Genomic DNA, 22,140 nt, shown 5'->3' with positions numbered 1-22,140 from the left:
AGAGTTTTTATACAGAACTCACCATGGTTACTTGAGAAGCCAATCTTATTATATCGTGAGCAGATTATCTGCTGAAATCTGTAATCGCTATGAAAATATCAAATAATCCCCTTTGTACACCAATGATACAGGGTAATTTAGCACTATGGAGTTACATTTACTCCAATTTCTAGCTCTCTAAGGAAACAGAAGATCTATGTCATCCTAAAACTCATAGGTGGCCTGTCTGCTTCCTGACAATTTAGTAATGACTTTGAGAATACCTTCAAAAGAGTTATACGTCATAAAAATAGCTTTCAAAAGCATGCAGGCTTGCGCACACACTCACACAGTTTTCTTCCCCTTAAACGGCTTTTCAGTATCACCTACGAAGTGCCATCTACGTTTCTAACACTAAGAAGCTACTGCGCAGGCAACCTCAGAGTAGAACTTTTCTTTTTGGCCAATGAGAGCAAAATGGTAACTATAAGTAGGTCCATAAAACTTAAAAAAAGAAAGAAAAGTCCTTTTATAAAGGACCATATTTTTACATTTTCACTGTCTTCTTTATAAAATTCTAAGAATTTCATTAGGGTTAAACAAATGGGTGGCAAAGTCCTAATAATAATCAGACCAAAAAAAAAAAAACCAAACCAAACCCACTGCCGTTCAGTCAATTCACAGCGAGCCTACAGGACAGAGTAGAACTGCCCCAAACAGTTTCCAAGGAGCGCCTGGTGGATTCGAACTGCCAACCTCTTGGTTAGCTGCCGTAGCTCTTAACCACTATGCTACCAGGGTTTCCTAATAATCAGACAGAGGGAAAAAAAGTCAAAACTTGAGACACATAGAACACTTAAACATTAAACTTGGGGTCTTCCTCATTTAAAGCTGACATACTGCCCTGGGATATCCTTGGAACCTGGATTGGAAACTATTCCCATAAGTCCTCTTCCAACAAACAAATTCAGTTCAAAAAGTAAAGAATGTCACCTTAAGTATTGTGATCTTTTAAAAAAGTATCTACATGGGACCAAAGGGACAACAGTAACTCTAAAAGGAGAGATGAGCTTAAGAGGCAGTGAGTCTACATTAATGGGGATGAAACAACTACAGCAGAAATAACAAGTATGTTGGCACAATGTAAAGAATGTAACCAGTGTCACTGAATGCTATACGTAGAAACTGTTAAAGCATGTGTTGACAAGTACATTTTTACCAAAAGCAGAATAATGATAATAAAAAGAAAGGTGACACACTGATAACACCCACCTTTGTAAGAATAAATTACATCTCCGAAAGGGCAAACTGCTTCAGTCAACTGGGTAAACAACATAATTAACATGTGCCAGGTCAAGAGCAAATCCTTGGGTAAATAGTGGGGCTCAAAATGAGCTGCAAACTGTAAAGAGGCTTATTTTTAAACTGTCAGCAGGTTTCTTTTCTGCAATTAGACTTTAACGTGGGATAATTGCTTCTCAAGTTTCTTTTAAGAAAATCAAAATCTGATGCATACAATAGCAAGTTGAGCCTTATCATTTGGAGCTCCACTTGCTTTTTCACCGAGAATAAAAACACACTGAGGTTCTTTACTGAGTTCTGGCACATCCTGCTAATCACCTCTGAACTAGGAGAAATTATGTCTGAACCACCACAATCTTCGGGCTCTGTAAAACACTGATCAAATGCTTTTACATAAACGCTTCAAGTTTAAGTCTTTTAAAGAGAAACAAAGACGCCTCTGATTTTTACACTTTCTTACCACAACCATATCAGCCTTTACTTGCAATATCACAAGTACCAACGAGCAAGCAGAAATACTCGAGGCAGCCACACAAAGGCAGTTAAAGCCCACACACCACACCAACTCACTTAAGTCACACTTAATATTCTACTCAGCCCTTCTCCCCAGCTATCCAGATCCAACAGGAAGGTAAATGTTAAGGTGTGAGGTGAGAGGAGGAGCAGGCTTCTTTGTGTGTTACCAGGGCAGAGAAAGGAGGGGAGGACAAGGAGAGGCCAGCTCTGCACCGAGCGTGCCTCGGCACTTACCTTGAGGATGTCCCCCCTTTTGAAGCTCAGCTCGTCGTCCGCGGTAGCTTTGAAGTCATACTTGGCGATGGCTTCCATTCTGAGCGCTGCTCAGAGCTCAGCAGCCTGAAGCAGGGGGAAGGGAGTCTTCCCTGCTGAAGCAACCCAGTGCTTGCGGCCCGGCCTCGCCTCTCTTTTGGGACGCGCTCCTGCACTCTGGGACACACAATGCCACCCTGAAGCAGAAGAGGGACCATTAAGAGAAGTGGAGGAGATCAACGGCAGCCCCGCCCTGCCGCTCAGCCCCTGTCCCAGCCCCCACGCCCCCTGGCTCGCCGGGCTCGGCCTCCTCCCTCCCTTCCAGGCAGAAGCCCGGATCCCCTTCTTCCTCTTTCCAGCCTCAGCCCCCAGGCGACTGACAGGCCCGGCGGCCAATGGCGGCGGCTGCTGAGCGCTCCCAGCGCACATTTCCTCTTCCTTCCCACTGGGTGTGCGCGGTGCACAGACCAGCCGTGGTCCCGGGCAGTCTCCGCCTTTCCTCCCTCGCAGCTGCACTCTGCTCTGCTCTGCACCTCCTCTTGGGGATGGCACCCCCTGGCCTCGGTTAAATAGGCCTAGCTCCCTAACCCCCCCACCCCTTCTGGTTTCCGGAAAATGCTGGGTCCCCTACTGCACAATCAAGAGCAAGCAACGCAGGCTTTGGTCTTGAGTTGCTTTACTCTTAGCAACCAAACCTTGGTCGGCTCCTAAGAAAACGGAGAAAGCGGACCTAGAAACTCCTTTTTCATGCCATCTACTACGGTGGGCGGAAACCCTGGTGGCGTAGTGGTTAAGTACTACCGCTGGTAACCAAGAGGTCCGCAGTTCGAACCCGCCAGGCGCTCCTTGGAAACTCTGTGGGGCAGCCCTACTCAGTCCTGTAGGGTCGCTATGAGTTAGAATGGACTCGACGGCAGTGGGTTTTTCTGGTACTACGATGGGCACAGGTGGCCCTCCAGCTTCCACTTCCAAACTACGATCAGCAAGCTCAGGTCACCGGGGCTTCCTGCTGGTGGAGATGGCTCTGCTATAAAGCTCCCTTGGCCTTGAATACAAGACATTCTTGGGGTCCCCACCAATCCCTGAAATAGATGAGTAAACTTGAGCATTCCAGAAATGGCCACATTATTTCTAACTAGCCTAAGGAGCAAAGCTCAAATCCTGACTTCTACTGGAAAGGAATCCCTTTTCAGAATCTGAGCTGCGAAGAACCTTGTATGGGGAAAGAACACGCAGGGGGATGATGGCAGGTCAAACAGAAGTCTCTCTCAATTAGGTACCCTGACAGCAGCTTCTTTTCTCAGAGCAAGAGGAATACTAAGCCGACCCAAACTGCATTTCGGAGAAGATTCTGTAAAGACCCTCAGTGTCCCAGGTGATGGTGACCTGTGGGCAGCGCGACAACCCCTGCTGTAGTAAGGCGTCTCTCCGACCACAAAGATGGGGCACAACCTCTGCCTTTGCGTAACTCAGGAAAAATAGAGCCTCCTCTTGTTTGCTCAGTCACTGTTTTCATGCATGCTAAACAAAAGCAGCAAACCACACTGGCAGAATGGGGACATTTACAGTGACACCTCTCCTGAATAATTATCACCTAGCAGAGAGCACATTTCAGGGGCACCAGTGATTATTAGTCTTTTGTCCTAAAGTTAGTTAACCACAGGGCATTAATCAAGCATAGCTGCAGATGAACTAGGCAGGAAAGCAACTGGGGATATTGAGATGAGGCAGAGAAGAGTATTACCAAGGAGGAAAGAAATCACCTGGTAACAAAAAAGTCCTTAGGTCAAGTTCTGAAAGGCAAACAGTCTGCTGCAGGGAACTACTAAACCAATGTGTATTCTACCAGGCCTCACCTGGGCTCTCCCACGCAGCTCTGTAACAGAGCAAAGCAGAGTTCTGGCAAACACACAAAAACACAAAGATCAGTCTCACAGCATTCACTGTTCTGTCCTTAAATGCCCTTTACTTACACTCCCCATAGTTACTTCATTTTTACCAAACTAACCCAGTATAAAATGTTACAAGTCAAAGTATCAAAAGAGCAGTTCCCTATGCCAACACCCTCCATTTTTTTTTTTAGCTTTCTCTTTGTATTTACTTCCAGTATTTCTAAACAAGATGCTTCTACTGCTGTTTCTGAACTTATTCTAGCTATTACCTATCACCTAGAAGATGAGGACTGAGCTTGAGCTGTTCCACCCCTGCCAATTTCCCCCCTTTGCCTTGTCTCAGCAATGTCACATACTTGGGCTTAGTAGTATCACATTATGATATACTATTCATTGATGATTTAAATATGAACTACAACCAAGCTTCCTTTTTTTATACAACCCTTCAAGTTTTCCCGGCATTCATTTCCTGTCCATTTTAATGGGTCTTCAGGTCTGATTGTTTGAGCCTATGTATCAACGATGGGAAGCTGAAGAGTCACTGAGCAAATACGAAAAAATCAGGAGTTTCAGTTTTGAAAAATAGAAATCAGACAGAAACCCAAAAGGTAACGGCATAAATTTGTGTCACTCAGTATTTAAGACAACTGCATTGTAATTGAACAACCACAGCAAAAAAAAAAAATAGTTCCAACATTTTTGTTTATTAACTGAAATTTTTCTGCTGCTACCCCAACTTATCTACCACAGGTTTCTTTGAAAAAGCTTAAACAGATGAATACTCTTGAAATCTGTGTTCTGAAATTCGCGTTTCAAGCAACTACTGCTTTGTGACATAGTTTGATAGAATATAAAGACCAAGTACACTCAATACTTCTGTGGCTGTGCCAAGTAAAAATTACCCTACCAGTGTTGCTTCAGTCAACGTATATTTGAGCGGCTATTATATGCCAGACAGTGTGCTTGGTACTGAATTGTAATAATAAACCATCACAGAGTGTACATTCTGGCAGAGAATCAATCAGTCCATCTCTTGGAGAGTAATTTGGTAATACCCACTGACAATTTTTAAATGTATACCCTTGGTCAAGCAATCCCGTTTCCAAGGTTTATCTCACTGAACCAGTGACAGAAACACAATGTGCACGCTGAACAACATGATGGACATACTTAGTGTCACTTTGCTGTGGACGTGAAGATGGTTGAAATAGCAAATGTTTTCTTACCTGCATATTTACCACAATAAAAAAAAAATCTGAAACACAGTGTACGAAATACATAACATACCTCACCAGTATCCACAAGTGTACCTTTGGAATATCTTTCTACGTAAGTACCAAAATACGTTAAAATCCATTGCTGTCAAGTCGATTCCAACCCTACAGGACAGGGTAGAACTGCCCCATGGGGCTCCCAAGGGGCAGCCAGTGGATTCCAACTGCAAACCTTTTGGTTAGCAGCAGTAGCTCTTAACCACTGCGCCACCAGGGTCAAAAAAAAAGAAAGAAAAAAACTGCAGAAGATACAGCTTATCCCATTTCTGTAAAACAAAATAACATATATAAGTGTGCACTAAAAAAAGTTCTAAAGGTTAACTATGATTATCTCTGGGAGTCAGACCACAGAATACTTTCACACTCTACATTATACAGCTCAATTGTATTTTCATTGTTTTTACAGTAAGTACGTGCTACTTTCTAGTCAGAAAGAATGAAAACCCAAAGGCTTACTGATACTCTGGTGTTAGATCTAGTTTCAATTGCAGCTTTGCCACTTAATAACTGGGTGGTTGGCACTGGGGAAACAGTTAAAGATTCTCTAATCCTCAGTATTTTCAGCATCTACCTTATAAGGTCATTTTGACCATTGAAAGAAATGATGCACGCTTAGCACAGTCTCTGGCATAGTAAGTGCTCAGGAAGCGTTAACTAGCATAACCAGTCTCTTCAAACAGCAGTCCATGTGGCCTAACGGTAAATCTAGACCTTCTGTCTAGAAGGGGATCAGAAGAGCCCTCTGATAGGCTAATTAACAGCCCTATTAAGTAGGGTTGCTATGAGTCGGAACTGACTCGACCGTAACCGGGTTGCATTAAGTATAAACTTTAAAATTAAACTGTTCCTATAGAAAACATTATAAAGAACATAGAAGAAAAACCAGATAACTGGGAGCTCCTAAAAATCAAACACTTACGCTCATCCAAAGACTTCACCAAAAGAGTAAAAAGACTACCTACAGACTAGGAAAAAGTTTTTAGCTATGACATTTCTGAGCAGCGCCTGATCTCTAAAATCTACATGATACTGCAAAACCTCAACTGCAAAAAGACAAATAACCCAATTAAAAAATGGGCAAAAGATATGAATAGACACTTCACTAAAGAAGACATTCAGGTAGCTAACAGATATATGAGGAGATGTTCATGATCATTAGCCACTAGAGAAATGCACATCAAAACTACAATGAGATTTCATCTCACTCCAACAAGGCTGGCATTAATCCAAAAAACACAAAATAATAAATGTTGGAGAGGCTGTGGAGAGATTGGAACACTTCTACACTGCTGGTGGGAATGTCAAATGGTACAACCACTTTGGAAATCAATTTGGCGCTTCCTTAAAAAGCTAGAACTAGAACTACCATACCATCCAGCAATCCCACTCCTTGGAATATATCCTAGAGAAATAAGAGCCTTTACACGAACAGATATATGCACACCCATGTTTATTGCAGCACTGTTTACAATAGCAAAAAGATGGAAGCAACCAAGGGACCCATCAACAGATGAACGGATAAATTAATTATGGTATATTCACACAATGGAATACTACGCATCGATAAAGAACAGTGAGGAATCTGTGAAACATTTCATAACATGGAGGAACCTGGAAGGCATTACTCTGAGTGAAATTAGTCAGTTGCAAAAGGACAAATATTGTATAAGACCACTATTATAAGAACTTGAGAAACAGTTCAAACTGAGGAGAAAACATTCTTTTGTGGTTACAAGAGCGGGATTCACTAATTAGATAGTAGATAAGAACTACTTTAGGTGAAGGGAAAAGACAGCACACAATACAGGGGAGGTCAGCACAATTGGACTAAACCAAAAGCAAAGAAGTTTCCTGAATAAACTGAATGCTTTGAAGGCCAGCGTAGCAGGGGTCTGGGGATCATGGTTTCAGGGGACATCTAAGTCAAGTGGCATAATAAAATCTATTAACAAAACATTCTGCATCCCACTTTGAAGAGTGGCATCTGGGGTCTTAAATACTAGCAAGGAGCCATCTAAAATGCATCGGTTGGTCTCAACCCACCTGGATCAAAGGAGAATGAAGAACACCAAGGACACAAGGTGATTATGAGCCCAAGAGACAGGAACGGCCATGTGAACCAGAGACTACATTAACCTGAGACTAGAAGAGCTAGAGGGTGTCCAGCCAGCTACAACCAATGACTGCCCTGACAGGGAACACAAAAGAGAACCCCAGAGGGAGCAGGAGAGCAGTGGGATGCAGACCCCAAATTCTCGTAAGACCAGACTTAATGGTCTGACTGAGACTGGAAGGGCCCCGGTGGTCATGACCCCCAGACCTTCTGCTGGCCCAGGACAGGAACCATTCCTGAAGCCAACTCTTCAGACATGGACTGGACTGGACAATGGGTTGGAGAGGGATGCTGGTGAGGAGTGAGGTTCTTGGGTCAGGTGGGCACTTGAGACTATGTTGGCATCTCCTGCCTGGAGGGGAGATGAGAGGGTGGAGGGGGTTAGAAGCTGGCGAAAAGGACAGGAAAAGAGAGTGGAGGGAGAGAGCAGGCTGTCTCATTAAAAAAAAAAAAAAAAACTTTTTTTTTTTTTTTTTAGGGGGAGAGTAATTGGTATAAAAAAAAAACTTTTTTTTTTTTTTTAGGGGGAGAGTAATTGGTATAGCAAGGTGTATATGGGTTTTCATGTGAGAGACTGACTTGATTTGTAAACTTTCACTTGAAGCACAATAAAAATTATTAAAAAAAAAAATAAACTGTTCCACATCACAGTCCTAACAATGCTCAGATATTTACATACATAAAAACTAATCACATCTATGGTCACTTCTTAGACTTCTAACAGAGTAAGTGGCTATATATTGTATACATACATACATATCCATGAAGTGTAAGTAAGTTGAATAATTTTAGGCCACTCTCCAGTTCTCATTACTTTAGGGCTGCATCCTAACAGTTTGGGCCCACAGACCATCTGCACCAAATCACCCCATTCAGAGACTGATTTACCGTGGGGTGCCCCCTGGAGTTCTACAACATAGTGGCCTTAGGCCCAAAACTTGATTTTAAATAAGCTCCCCAGGTGATTCTTATGCATACCAAATTTTGAGAATCGCTGCTGTACTACAAAAGGGTGCCTTAACCAAATGTTAAAATTTGCATTCCTGATAGTATACTACAATGTTTTTGCATAAAGTGAAAATAATACGTATTCAACTGGCACAACTGGGAAAAAGGCAGCCTCGACAAATTTAAGAAAAAAAAAAAGCATCTCAATGGTCATTCAGTAGTGCTGCAGGATACTTCTGGAGTCAGGGAACTTCATTTCTCTCAGGAGAGTATGGTGGTTTTCAATTCTGTATTAACCCCATTTCTCCAAAATACGTGACTCTTCTCATTTACGCAACAATTAGAACACACTTGCTGCACAGCCAACATGATAATAAGAAACACTGAAAAGTTATCATTAACTAATATAGCATTCAAATTAAAAAAAAAAACTAATACCATTCAAAAATTTTAAAAAGTACGCCTCCCAAATCTGAATACACTTGCTGAGGAAGTAAACTGTCTCGAACATTTATTTAAACGCTTGATTTTGGCATCAAAGAAGGCTGATTACAAGAATTAATGTCTTTTTTTAATCTTGGGATTCATAAATTATAAACACCGGAAGGGGCAACAGAACAAATCAAGGTATTTCTTTTTGGCAAAAAAAAAAAAAAAAGACTAATTACAACAGATAGAGAAAGGAGCCTGATAAAGAAAAAAGAAGTACCCTGGTGGCCCAGTGGTTAAGAGCTACAGCTGCTAACTAAAAGGTCGACAGTTTGAATCCACCAGCCACTCCTTAAAAGCCCTACGGTGCGGTTCTACTCTGCCCTATAGGGTCGCTATGGGTCGGAATCGACTCGACAGCAAGGGGTTTGGTTTTCTGGTTTTTATATGACACGGTGGCTGCAACAATGGGCTCAAGCACAGCAAAGAGATTGTGAGGATGGCGCAGGACCGGCAGTGTTCAGTCGCTGTGAGTCGGAACTGACTTGATGGCAACTGACAACAATCACACTGGCTTGGCTTTAACTGATTTATCAATGGTCTGAATAAATTTTATTCCCATACATTTTTCTCATTATCTTTATTCTAACACAGGTTTATAACCGATTTTCATCTTTTAGCATTAACCACCCCCACTAAAAATTATAAAGAAGTCATCTAAGCCCCAAATGGACCCCATCTTCCTCACAAGTATAAAAGACACACAGGAAGAGAAGCAAAAGCGGGCACAAAAACACGACCATAAAGTGAAGGAAAAGCGAAAACACACGTAACAGAAGCAAACCACACCTGGACCTAGCGGCAGTATCGATTGCTTACTGATGAATTCAATTCTTTGAGCCTACCAGTTCCCAGGGGGAGAACTCCAGTGTCACACGGCTCTCTAGCAACCCTGCTGGCTGACTGAAGGAACACAGTGGAAGCTTAAAAGTAAAGGAATGAAAGCAGGAAAGCGGGTGTTTTCCCGTGCAAGAAAACGGGATCTTTAAATGAGGGAGAAAACGAACTGCGCCCAACGGCAGAAACCTCTTTTGAAAGAAAAACTGTACCGAGAGGGGAGAGGAAAGAGGAAGGGGAAGTAGGTTAGGGAAGAAAAAAAGGGGGGGGAGGCAAATGACTTGCATTACACAAGTAAGCATTTAGCGTCTGTAGGGCAAGTGAGAGAAGCAGCAATAAACGGAAGGCAATAACTGAAAAAGCACGACAGACAAGAAAACCAAAATAGATTAACGCTAATTTCTCTCGTCTCTTTGACTCTTTTCCGAGTCAACAGTACCCAAAGTTAGACCTCCAGTGCACTTCAGCTCCTCTGCAAATTGCATTTTTATAACATTTGAAATCAGCCTTGGATAAGTTTCTAAACCAGCCGTAAGTCAGATAGTTTACAGCTATATATACACGCAGAGCGTTCCAAACGACAAATACCAGGACTTCCCTCTGGCCGAAATCTTTCCTCGGAGCGTGCCAGCCAACTGCTGCTTATTTTTCCTGACATATTTTTTAAAGAGACGCTCGAAAAGTTAGAGATAGAAATAAAGGGCATCCTTACTGGCTCCGGAAACCCTGGTGGCGTAGTGGTTAATAGTTCCGCTGCTAACCAAAAGGTTGGCAGTTCGAATCCACCAGGCGCTCCTTGGAAACACTGTGGGGCAGTTATACTCTCGCTATAGGGTCGCTATGAGTCGGAATCACTCGACGGCAACGGGTTGGGCTTGATTTTCTACTGGCTCCGGCAGCAAACGTTCTAGCTCCCGGTACTAACAGGGTTAGTGGATTCCCTTGCAAAATTCGGGCCAAAGACACCGAGAGATGGTGACGTGGTGGCCGTTCAGGTCGCAGGAGCATCCCCGCGCTTGCAGCCTGATCCGGATCCCCCACCTCCAGGGCGAAGTCAGGCTGACTCACAGAATTAGCACCCAGGGCCTCTCCGGCTCCTCCCGGGCCCCATCTGCGCACACCCTCACCATGAAGGCACTAGATTTAACCGAGAGGCACCCAGGGAGCCCCCGGCCCCTTCCCCCGGGTCGCGACTCTGCCCAGAGCCAAAAGCCGTGGGAGGACGGTGCCCAGAAAGGAACCACCCCAAAAAGGGAAGCATGGAGTCGGAGCCTCGGGGATTCCGCCCTTCGTCGCCCGCCCGGACTCCCGGGCCCGGCCGGGTGCCGCCTCCCGCTGCCGAGCGGGGAGGAAGAAGCATCGGAGCAGCGCCGAGCGACGCCGCCCGAACTCACCGTGGCGCAGCGACTCCGCTCCAGCCCGACCGGCCCCTCCGAGCGGTGCGAGCGGCCGCCGATCCCGCTGCTACTCCCCGAGGGCAGCTCCTGTTCCCGCCGCCGTCACCCCCACAGCCGCCGGGTCGCAGAAGCAGCAGAGCCGCCTCGCTTCCGCTCCTCGTCGGGGTCCCGCGAGAACTGCCGCGTACCGCCCCCGCGAGACTCCCCCCGGCGGAAGAGGCCCAAAGCGCAAGCGCACCTCCGCGGCCGGGCCTCCGCGAATGGAGCCGAGCGGCGTGCCAGGGCGCACGCGTCAGACCGCCCCGCAGCCCGTGGCACCGGGCTGGCTCCGCCCCCGGGCCGCTGAAACCCGCTCGGTGCCAGAGCGAGTAAATTACGCCTCAGACCTGAAGGTGTACTTCTTGCCAGACCGTAATCACTTTCCGTTTCCCTTTTAGCAACCCAAGGTAATGAAACAAAACAAAACAAAAACAAAAACGCTCCCTGCAGTATGAAGCTTCTCCAAATAGAGAACCAGGTCTTGAAATGTTTGAGAGTCCGGTCCATACAAACTGCAGTGTTGGGTGAATTAACGCTCTGGTTCACTTTGATGGAATCGTGTGCCTACTATGTGCTAAGTATAGAAGATACAATGACGAACAAAAATCCGGCCCTCGAGGAATCCACAGCCTAGAGAAGTTGAACAAAAGTAAGTAAATAATGCTATAAGCACTGCTGTAATTATTTGGGGATTGCGGAAAACGGGAAAAGGATGGAAGGAGGGGTCACCATTCAGCCCACGGTAGAAAACCTTCACAGAAAAGGTGATGTGACGTTTGAGCTGAGTCTTGGAGGACGAGTAGGAGTTCGCCAGGGTAAGGGCATCCCAGGCAACGGGAACAGAGGCGTGAGAGAATGTCCTGTGCTGTGCTATGCTAAGTAGTTCGATGGTTGCACGAGGCGGGTGAGTACCCTGGAGTGGCAGAAGCTGAGACTTGGAGAAAAAACTCCTCTTTTCAGTTCCAAACGCGTATTCCAATTAAAGGAGGCAACAGAACACATCTAACGTGAATGTGCTCTCTGGAAACTGGCAAAATGGCATGGTGATGAGAATAACCAAACATCTGATTCTATAGAGAAAATAAGCCTATTGAAATAAGGAAGAGGAATTGTTCTTTCACCAGATATTTATTGATCAGCAACTGCTGGCAATGCACTCTGCAGGCTAAAAGATGAACCAGACAGAACCTCCGCTTTCAGCAGTTTACGATTTAGAGAAGAGTTGCCTAGTCTGCAAGTCGAAGTCGCTGGCACCAAGTACCACTGAACGACCTATAGGACTGCTGAGGAGGGAGCCATTACAGTTCTCGTGCTGAAGTAGTCAGGGAGGAGGTGGTGTTTCAGCTGGAATTTGAAAGCAGAGAGGAAAAATGATGGATCAGCCAATATTTCAGACTGGCCATAGCCCAGGATTTGGGGAAGGAATAAGGAGATAGTAGCCAAGAAGCTTAGCTTAGGTTTAAGTGATGTGCAACCTCTGATGGTTTGTAAGTAGATATCTGACGTGAGATGGTAATAACAAGAGGACCATCTATTTAGCACCTGATGTGTACTAAAGTCACAGCTCATGTATAAACCCATTGCTGTCGAATTGACTCCCACTCATAGCAACCCTATAGGACAGAGTACAACTGCCCCAAACGGTTTTCAACGAGCGCCTGGTGGATTCGAACTGCCAACCATTTGGTTAGCAGTGGAACTCTCAACCACTACGCCACCAGGGTTTCCCAGTTCATGTATAGAGTGGTTAATATCCCCATTTTACAAATTTAGAAACTGGGGCATAGTGAGGTTAGTAACTTACCCAAAGAAACCCACATATAGCAGACCCAAGATCTGAACCCATCTTGTTTCAAAAACACATGTTCCCCCCCCCCCCCCCCACTATTACACTTTGTTCTAGAATGGCGGCCAGAAAAATAGACATGGAAGGGAAGGACTAAACCATAACCAGTTAACCAATTTCCATAGAGTCCATTCCAACTCACGATGACCCCCTGTGTGTCAGAGTAGAACTGTGCTCTATAGGTTCTTTTTTTATTTTTATTTTTTAATGCAGTTTAGGAGGAAGTTTACAGAACAAATTAGTTTCTCATTCAAACACAAATTGTTTTGTGACATTGATTGTAATTCCTGCAGTGTGTCGGCCCTGCCCCATTTTCCTCTTGGGGTTCCCCTTTTCCATTCTTCCAGTTTTCTGTCCCTGACTTCTTGTCTTTGCTTTGGGTCAGGTTTTGACCAATTGGTCTCCTATACTTGATTGATCTAAGACGCATACTCCTCACGTGTGTTACTGTTTGTTTTATAGGCCTGACGGCACTGGGTTTGTTTTTTTTTTTAATCTTTGTCTGAGAAGTGAACTTCGGGAGTGGCTTCAGTTCTGAGTTAAAAGGGTGTCCAGGGGCCATCGTCTTGGGGATTCCTCCAATCTCTGTCAGACCAATAAGTCTGATCTCGTTTGTGAATTTGAATTTGTTCCACATTTTTCTCCTGCTCTGTCTGGAACCCTCTATTGTGATCCCTGCCAGAGCAATCAGTGGTGGTAGCTGGGCATCATTCAGTTCTTCTGGTCTCAGGCTGGTGGAGGCAGTGGTCCATGTGGCCCATTAGTCCTTTGGACTAATATTTTCCTTGTGTCTTTGGTTTTCTTCATTCTCCTTTGCTCCAGATGGAATGGGACCAATATATGTAGATGGCCATTTGTAGGCTTTTAAGACCCCAGACACTACTCACCAAAGTAAGATGTAGAACATTTTCTTTATGAACTATGCTGTGCCAATTGATCTAGATGTTCCCCGAGACCGCAATCCTCAACCTGCTCTATAGGTTTTCAGTGACTGACTTTTATCACGTAGATTACCAGGCCTTTCTTCTGAGGTGTCTCTGGGTGGACTTGAATCTCCAACCTTTTGGTTAGCTGCCAAGAGCATTAACTGTTAGCACCACGCAGAGGCTCTGAGACCCTGGTTAGCCAGTCTAAGAGGGAACGAGTATTCCAGATGGAGGGTACAGCATGTGCAAGGGCCAGACAGTAAGAGAGAACTCAAGGATGCCAGTTCTAGCTGCGAAGAAGAAGGCAAAGGGAAGAAGAACGTGGCATATGTCTGAAGGTCAGAGAGCTCATGTGGGGCCTTTTCAGCATTGCTGAAGACTTGAGACTTGATTCTCTGGGATATTCAAGCAGAGATGGGCCATGGTCAGATACTTCAAAATTCTTTGTCATGCTGGCTGCAGAGTGGAAAATCAATTGGAACTGAGATATTTATCAACTACAAGATAGTATCTCAAGTCCTTTCTGAGGCCCTTGTTTTTTTGATATCTGGCCCCTGTTCCCCAGCCCCACCCACCTTTCCTCAACCAACCCAACCTTCCCCCCTTCCCCCAACACAGGCTCCACCAATACTAAACCCTTTGTGGTTTCCGGAGAGTGTCAGATCTTCTGAGTGTCCTTATCTTTGCACATGCTGTTTCCTCTGCCTGGTTGGCCTTCTCCCCTTCTTTAGTTCTCCAAGTCAGCCTTAGGACTCCTTCTCCAGAATTCCCATCATACATCTCATTTCACTGCATTATTACTATTTGCTTGCTTTCCTGCCCCCTAATGGTCTGCAAGCTCCAGGACAAACACCTTTTCATGTTTGTATTCCCAGCAACCAGCACAGTGCCTGGTACAAAATAGGATTCACAGAGTGACTAAGTAGATGGATGAATGAACACATGGATGGATGGCTGAAGAATGAAGGTTGACTAGAGATAAACCTGTGGCTGCTCTTCTGTGCAATGATGGTATTTGAAGCTAAGGAAGTAAGATCTCAGAAGAGACTAGATGCCTAAGAGAGCAGAAAAAAAAAGTTATGTACTTCCTTTTAAAATGCAGCATTGATAAAACCGTCTCTGAGTATTCCTATGTAAAATTATATGCATATGGACCAGATTTGGAAGGGAATATTTAAAAATAAAAATATTTGTGTTGAAATGGAGCAATTGTGGGTGACCAAAAAAAAAAAAAAAAACAGTGCTACATTATCTTTTCATTACTTTTTGTTATTGTTCTGCAGACGCAGACTCTGAAGCTTGAGAGAGCATTGCCAGAGATCATTCCCCACAGAGAAAACACAGAAGAGGCAGTAGTGTTTTGAATGCGTATGGCCGCCAACGTTAAATTCTGAAAACGAGGGAAGAAGCAAGCTGTGAAGTCAAAGTCACGCCCTGATGTGAAAACCTGTTATAACTGTTGCGAAGCTTGCTGATTACAAACTGGCCACATCAGTTATTTCATAATGCATAAATTAATCATCAAAAAGTCTCTCTTTGGGGTTTGCGGTTCATTTTAGTCGACAGGTAGAGTATCTTGCTTTGCTTTCTGGGAGTTATGGTACTGCCACCTCGAGGTGAAAACTGGATATTGCCCTGAAATTTACTTACCTTGGAGGTCTGTGAAGGTCTGTAGTACAAACGGTTAACAGGCTGGGCTACAAAGTGAAAGGTTGGTGGTTTGCATTGGCCTAGAGGCCGCTAGGAAAAAAGCCTTGAAGACCTACTTCCAAAAAGTCAGCCATTGAAAACCCTATGAAGCACAGTTCTACTCCGCAACACATGGGGTCGCCCTCAGTCAAAATTTGCTCCACCGCAATTTTTTTTTTTTTTTTTTTTTTGGAGGCCTGTATACAATTAGCCTTACATCTAACCTTCTCCCCTAGAAGTAGGCTCAAGACCATCTCAGGCACATTTCTGAGCTTTTCTCTGTGGGAGGAACCAGACAGCCAAGGACAGTCTAAACCTGGTCGTTTGAAACTCTACTCCCACTTATCCCATTGACCTGGAAATACTAATCTAGAATTTCCTTTTCTCAAGTTGGGAGCCAAAGCTTCGTACACCTCTCAGGCTTTGAGGGTCGCCTTTGATACTTAGCCCCACATTAGGGACACCAAGTCCCCTGACTTCCTGTCCTCAGTGTCCTACTCCATTTCTGTCGCCTGACCAAGTCCACATAATCAGCCTTCTTAAGTCAGCACTATGGCCTCCTAACTGATCAGCCTATCCCTCCAGGTCGTTATCTACATTGCAGCCAGAGTGGGCTTTCTAAAACACAAAGCAAAACAGGAGGTCACAGATCAGGTTCAAAGACCTTAGCATTCTCCATAAGGCCCTCCACAGCTGGGCCCCTGTCAAAAACTCCAACCTCAACTCAGCCACCTCACTTTGAACTCTTTGTTCCTGCTCTTCCAAACTACTTATAGTTTCCCAAATAACTCTGTAATTCTCTTGTTGTTAGGTGCCATCGAGCTGGTTCCAACTCATAGCAACCCCATGTACAACAGAATGAAACACTGCCTGGTCTTGCGCCATCCTCATGATTGTTGTTATGCTTGAGCTCATTGTTGCAGCCATTAGGTCAGTCCATCTCATTGAGGGTATTCCTCTTTTTTGCTGACCCTCTACTTTACCAAGCATGATGCCCTTTTCTAGGGACTGTCCCTCCTAATAACACGTCCAAAGTAGATAAGACAAAGTCTTGGCATCCTTGCTTCTAAGGAACATTCTGGCTATACTTCTTCCAGGTCACATTTGTTCATTCTCCTGGCAGTCCATGGTATAGTCAACATTCTTCACCAACACCATCACTCGAATGCATCAATCCTTCTTCAGTCTTCCTTGTTCATTGTCCAGATTTCGTGTGCATACGAGGCAATTGAAAATACCATGGCTTGGGTCAGGCACACCTTAGTCCTCAAAAGTAATGTCTTTGCTTTTTAACACTTGAAAGATGTCTTCTTTTGCAGCAGATTTCCCCAATGCAATTCGTTGTTTGAATTCTTGACTGCTGCTTCCATGGGCGCTGACTTGGATTCAAATAAAATGAAACCCTTGACAACTTCAATCTTTCCTCCATTTATCATGATTTTGCTTATTGGACAAGTTGTGAGGATTTTCGTTTTCTTTATGTTGAGGTGCAAAACATACTGAAGGCTGTAGTCCTTGATCTGTAGTAAGCGCTTCAAGTCCTTTTCACTTCCAGCAAGCAAGGTTGTGTACTCTGCATATCACAGATTGTTAATAAGTCTTCCTCCAATCCTGATGCCATGTTCTTCTTCACATAATTCTCTTACCTCCACATTTTTGTACATACTGTTTCTTGGGGCTGGAATGCCTCTTCTCCCCACTTCTTACCATCTTTACTTGGCTCTGTCTGTCCTTCAACATTCAGATTAGGTGCAAACTCCTCTAGGAAGCCTTCTCCAATGCTCTGGTCACTCCACAGCACTCTTGGCATACTCCATCATCACTCTTCTCATAGGCTGTATGCTGCTCATCTACTTACTTGTTCTTCTCCTCCTTTATGCTCTGAGTTCCTCAAGGACAGGGGCCAGATCTTGTTTTTCTTGGCTCCCCACACCTAGCCTAATGCCTGGCAAAAGTACACCCCAATAAATATTTGGCTACCTAACGATTGGCTAGACTAAGGCATTACGGAGGGATAGAAGGAAGGGGAAATGGAAGAGTAAGGGAGACAAAGAATAGATTAAAAAAGGCTGAAAAAAGGAATGGAGAAAGGGAAAGAAGAGAAAAGAGAAACAAAGAGGTCTGTATGATGGCGACAACTAGAACTCCTTGACCTTCCTGAGTATCACTAAAAGACATTAATGCTAAGGTATCCTATCGTTTCCTAAAATGTTGGTCAACTTCTGTTTTTCTTATGCATTAACCATTATAATAAAGTTGTTACGTGCCATTGAGTCAGCTTTGACTCATGGCAACCTTACGTATAACACAACGAAATGTTGCTTGGTCTGTGCCATCTTCAAGCACTGTATCAGGTAATCTTCTGTTGTGATCTTTGAGGTTTTCATTGGCTAATTCTCAGACATAGATCTGCCAAATCCTTCCTCCTAGTCTCTCTTAGTTTGGACGTTCCACTGAAACCTGTCTACCATCGGTGACCCTGCTGGTATTGGAATTACCAGTGGCGTAGCTTCCAGCCTCACAGCAACACGTAAGCTACCACAATACAACAAACTGACAGATGGGTGGTGGTATGATACCTTAACCAGTTAAAATTTTGTAATTTCTTTCATATCGATCTCTTTTTTCTATTTGGTCATTCCCAAAGTCAGTTTTATCAAATATTATTCATTTATTCAACTTTTTTTTATTAAGCGTTAACACTGTGCAAGTTTTGAAACTAGGGACAGCAGCAGACAGATACGAAGGTGATTTGTTAACAAGTCGGTATCCTCACAAACATTATAAACTAACAGTGATGATAAAAACCTGACCCCAAATAATGTGATACCCATGACAGGTGCTTTAGGAGCACTGTGACTCAGTGTTAAGGGAGAGACAGTTAACTTGGGAATGGAGAGTCCAGGAAGGCTTCATGGAGGAGGTGGCATCTGAGTTGTCTTAAAGAATAGCTAGCATGCCAATAGAGCCTGGTTGAAGCCCCTTGAGACCTATGAGCAAGTTTTTTAAATGGAGGAAAAGATCAACAACTCTCCTCTAATGGAACAGTTCTCAAATTTTAGTATACAAGAGAATCACCTGGGGACCTGTTTAAAATGCAGGTTCCAGGGTCCCAGAGATATTCAAGTCATCAGGTCTGAGGTAGGGCCCAGAAATATGCATTTTAAATAAGCAGATGGACCATACTTTGAGAGACAATGCTTACTGAATAATTGAGTCTTGGGAATTCCCGGATCTTCCCAATGTGTCCTAGCTTACCGGAATCAGAATATGAATTGCTGTGGGGGAGGAGGAGACCTTGGGGACACAGCCCAGTTCACTCCCTGGGATCTTGTGCTTTCTGCCACTGAGAAATGTCAGTAAAGTGCCTTGGTGTGGTCAGGGTCTGGCTGGGTGGCACTTCCTAGTGCCACAGTGCAAATAAATAAAAATAGGAGCCCAGGTAAGAAAATGGACTCTGGTCCCAACAGCTCTCTGTAGCAATGCCAGGATCAAGTTTAGGGGAGACTGGCTCTTCTCCATTCTTTCTGTTTTGGTCTCCACATCTGTTTCATTAGGGCACATCCTGATCATTAAGGAGACGAAGTCAATTCCATTTTGGCTGTGAGCTAAAGCATGACTGAGGCATCCAAAGTGTGGAAATTTCCCACTCTCCCTAACCCTGCAAGGAAGAAGCATTAGCAACTTTGTACCAGGAAGCTTCTCCAATGTTGGTTTTATTATATTTCAAAAATAAGAATAAGCGTCTCTGCATAAGAGATGCTCCCTTAACAGCTCCCATTTTGAATCCATCAGAGCCCTCGATGTCTTTTGCTTTTTTTTGTTTTATTTTTATTTTTTTTTTATCATCTTTTAATAATATTCTATTGAGTTTTTGGTGAAAATTTATACAGCAAGTTAGGTTCCCATTTGACAATTTCTACACAAACTCTTCAGTGACATTAGTTACATTATCACAATCTGTCAACATTCTCTTTTTTTTTTTTTTTTTAACAATTTCTACGGGTACCATTCAGTGACATTGATTACATTCTTCAAGTTGTGCAACCATTCTCACCCTCCTTTTCTGAGTTGTTCCTCCCTCATTAACATAAACACACTGCCCCTAAGGTTCCTATCTAATCTTTTGAGTTACTGTTGTCAATTTGATCCCATGTAGATAGTTCTTAAAAAAGCCTAAGGCAGATCTTTTTTACTAGTTAAGCTAAACTATTGTTTGGTTTTAAGAAGACATCAGGGGATATTTTTGGATTAAGGTTTAAAAATTATCTCAGGGCCATAGTTTTAGGGATTCATCCACCCTCCATGGCTGCAGAAAGTCTGGAGTCTGTGAGAATTTGAACTTCTGTTCTTCATTTTCCCCCTTTGCATCAGGATTCTTCTACAGAATCTTTGATCAGAATGTTCAAAAATGGTAGCCGGGCACCATCTAGTTCTTCTGGTCTCATGGCAAAGGATGCAGTTGTTCATGGAGGCAATTAGCCGCAAATTCCATATCCTCCTATTCCTGACTATCCGTCTTCATCTCTTGCTCCAGGTGAACAGAGACCAATTGTTTTGCCTTGAATGGCTGCTTACAAGCTTTTAAGACCCCAGGCACTTACTTTTTTATTTTTTACAAACTGAGTTTTAACCAGACACGTGTAACATGGACCCATTCTCCCTTTGAAAGATGAAAATATTAAAGAGTAACCAGCAGGTGTTGAAAGGAGCCCTGGTGGCACAATGCTTAAGAGATTGGCTGCTAACCAAAAGATTGACAGTTTAAACCTACCCAGTGACTCCAAGGGATAAAAGACCTGGTAATCTGCTCCCATAAATATTACAGCCTAGGAAAACCTGTGGGGCAGTTCTACTCTGTCATATAGGGTTGGTGTGAGTCAGAATCAGCTTGACAGCACACAACAACAGCAGGTATTGAGCACTAATTTGGGGCCAGGAGAAATTTAAAGCTTTATACACATGATCTCATTTAGCCCTCACAACAACCATATATGGTAGAGAACAGCCAGATACGGTAGATATCATGACTGCCCATTTTATGAATGGGGAAATTAAGTGTTTCAAGAAGGAGGGGGTAGTCAGCTCATTCAGTGGTTACTAAGGAGGATGTATAAGATGAGTACTGAGAAGCAACCATTGAATTTGACAAGATGGACATTGGTGGTGACTTTAAAAGAACAATTTCAGTAGAGTGGTAGGTGAAAGTCTGACTTGAGGGAGGAAAAGAAAGCATGGGGGAAAGTGAGAAGATGGGAAGAAAGGAAGTGCAAGCAGCAAGTATAAAACCAGCTGCCATCAAGTCAATTCTGACTCATGGAGACCCCATATGTGCAGAGTAGAACTGTGCTCCATAGGGTTTTCGAGGCTGTGAACTTCCAGAAGATCCCCAGGCCTTACCTCCCAGGGTGACTCTAAAAAGACTCAAATCCTCAACCTTTTGGTTAGCAGTTGAGAGCCCATTGACCATTTGTACAACCCAGAGACTCCAATTAGTCTTTCCAAACCAAAACCAAACCTGTTGCCTTTGAATCGATTCTGACTCGTAACGACCTATAGGACAGAGTTGGACTGCCCCATGTGATATGTAGGAGAGAGGATTTCACGGTAAGCATTTCAGCTAACTGGCTGTGTAATCTCTAATACGTCATGTCACCTCTTTGTACCTTAATTTGTCCCTCTGGAAAAAATGGGGGGTAATAATACATCTCAAAGCAGAGTTGTCATGAAAAACTAAAGATAAGACATATTAAAAGTGTTGCAAAATGGTTGTTCACATTTCAGTTTTCTCCTTCCTAGTCTTACTCTCACATGGATCCGTGCCCATTGTTCTTAAAAACTCATCAAGCCCCATGGTCTTGGGGAATTTCTAGCTCAGTTGGCATAACATAGTTTATAAAGAAAATGTTCTACGTTCTACTTTGGCGAGTAGTGCCTGGGGTCTTAAAAGCTTGTGAGCGGCCATCTAAGACACTCCACTGGTCTCACCCAATCTGGAGCAAGGGAGAATGAAGAAAACCAAAGAACAAAGAAAAGATTAGTGCAAAGGACTAATGGACTACAACTACCACAGCCTCTACCAGACTGAGTCCAGCACAACTAGATGGTGCCTGGCTACCATCACTAACTGCTCTGATAGGGATCACAATAGAGGGTCCTGGACAGAGCAGGAGAAAAATGTAGAACAAAATTCAAATTCACAAAAAAAGGCCAGACTTACTGGTCTGACAGAGACTGGAGAAACCCCAAAAGTGTGGCCCCCAGACACCCTTTTAACTCAGTACTGAAGTCACTTCTGAGGTTCACCCTTCAGTCAAAGATTAGGCAGTCCTAGGAAACAAAACGAGACTAAAGGGGCACACCAGCCCAGGGGCAAGGAAGAGAAGGCAGGAAGAGATAGGAAAGCTGGTGATGGGGAACCCAAGATTGAGAAGCGGAGAATGTTGACATGTCATGGCATTGGCAACCAATGTCCCAAAACAATATGTGTATCAACTGTTTAATGAGAAACTAATCTGCTCTGTAAACCTTCATCTAAAGTACAATTAAAAAAAAAAAAATTTATCAAGCCACATCTTTTAGCTGTTGTCTTTTGAGCATATCTGTATTTACAGTCAAGAAGCCCTGGTGGCACAGTTGTT

At 43.8% G+C, this 22,140-nt stretch overlaps 1 protein-coding gene across 1 annotated transcript in view; it reads right to left on the bottom strand.

Annotated features, from left to right (window-relative positions):
* GRB2 (growth factor receptor bound protein 2) overlaps window positions 1-11,111 on the bottom strand; it is a 78,220-nt gene extending 67,109 nt beyond the window's left edge. The window contains exons 1-2 of the mRNA XM_003417261.4: window positions 10,997-11,111; window positions 2,032-2,246 (exon numbers count right to left, since the gene is read on the bottom strand). Of these exons, the coding sequence (XP_003417309.1) occupies window positions 2,032-2,109 (78 nt within the window). The 5' untranslated portion in view covers window positions 2,110-2,246; window positions 10,997-11,111. The remainder of the gene's footprint in view (window positions 1-2,031; window positions 2,247-10,996) is intronic.
* Between the last annotated feature and the right edge of the window lie 11,029 nt (window positions 11,112-22,140).

Source organism: Loxodonta africana, chromosome 18 (genome assembly GCF_030014295.1).
Source record: "Loxodonta africana isolate mLoxAfr1 chromosome 18, mLoxAfr1.hap2, whole genome shotgun sequence".
NCBI classification, from domain to species: Eukaryota; Metazoa; Chordata; class Mammalia; order Proboscidea; family Elephantidae; genus Loxodonta; species Loxodonta africana.
Note: the sequence above shows the minus strand (reverse complement) of the source record. Positions and strands in the feature narration are given on the sequence as shown.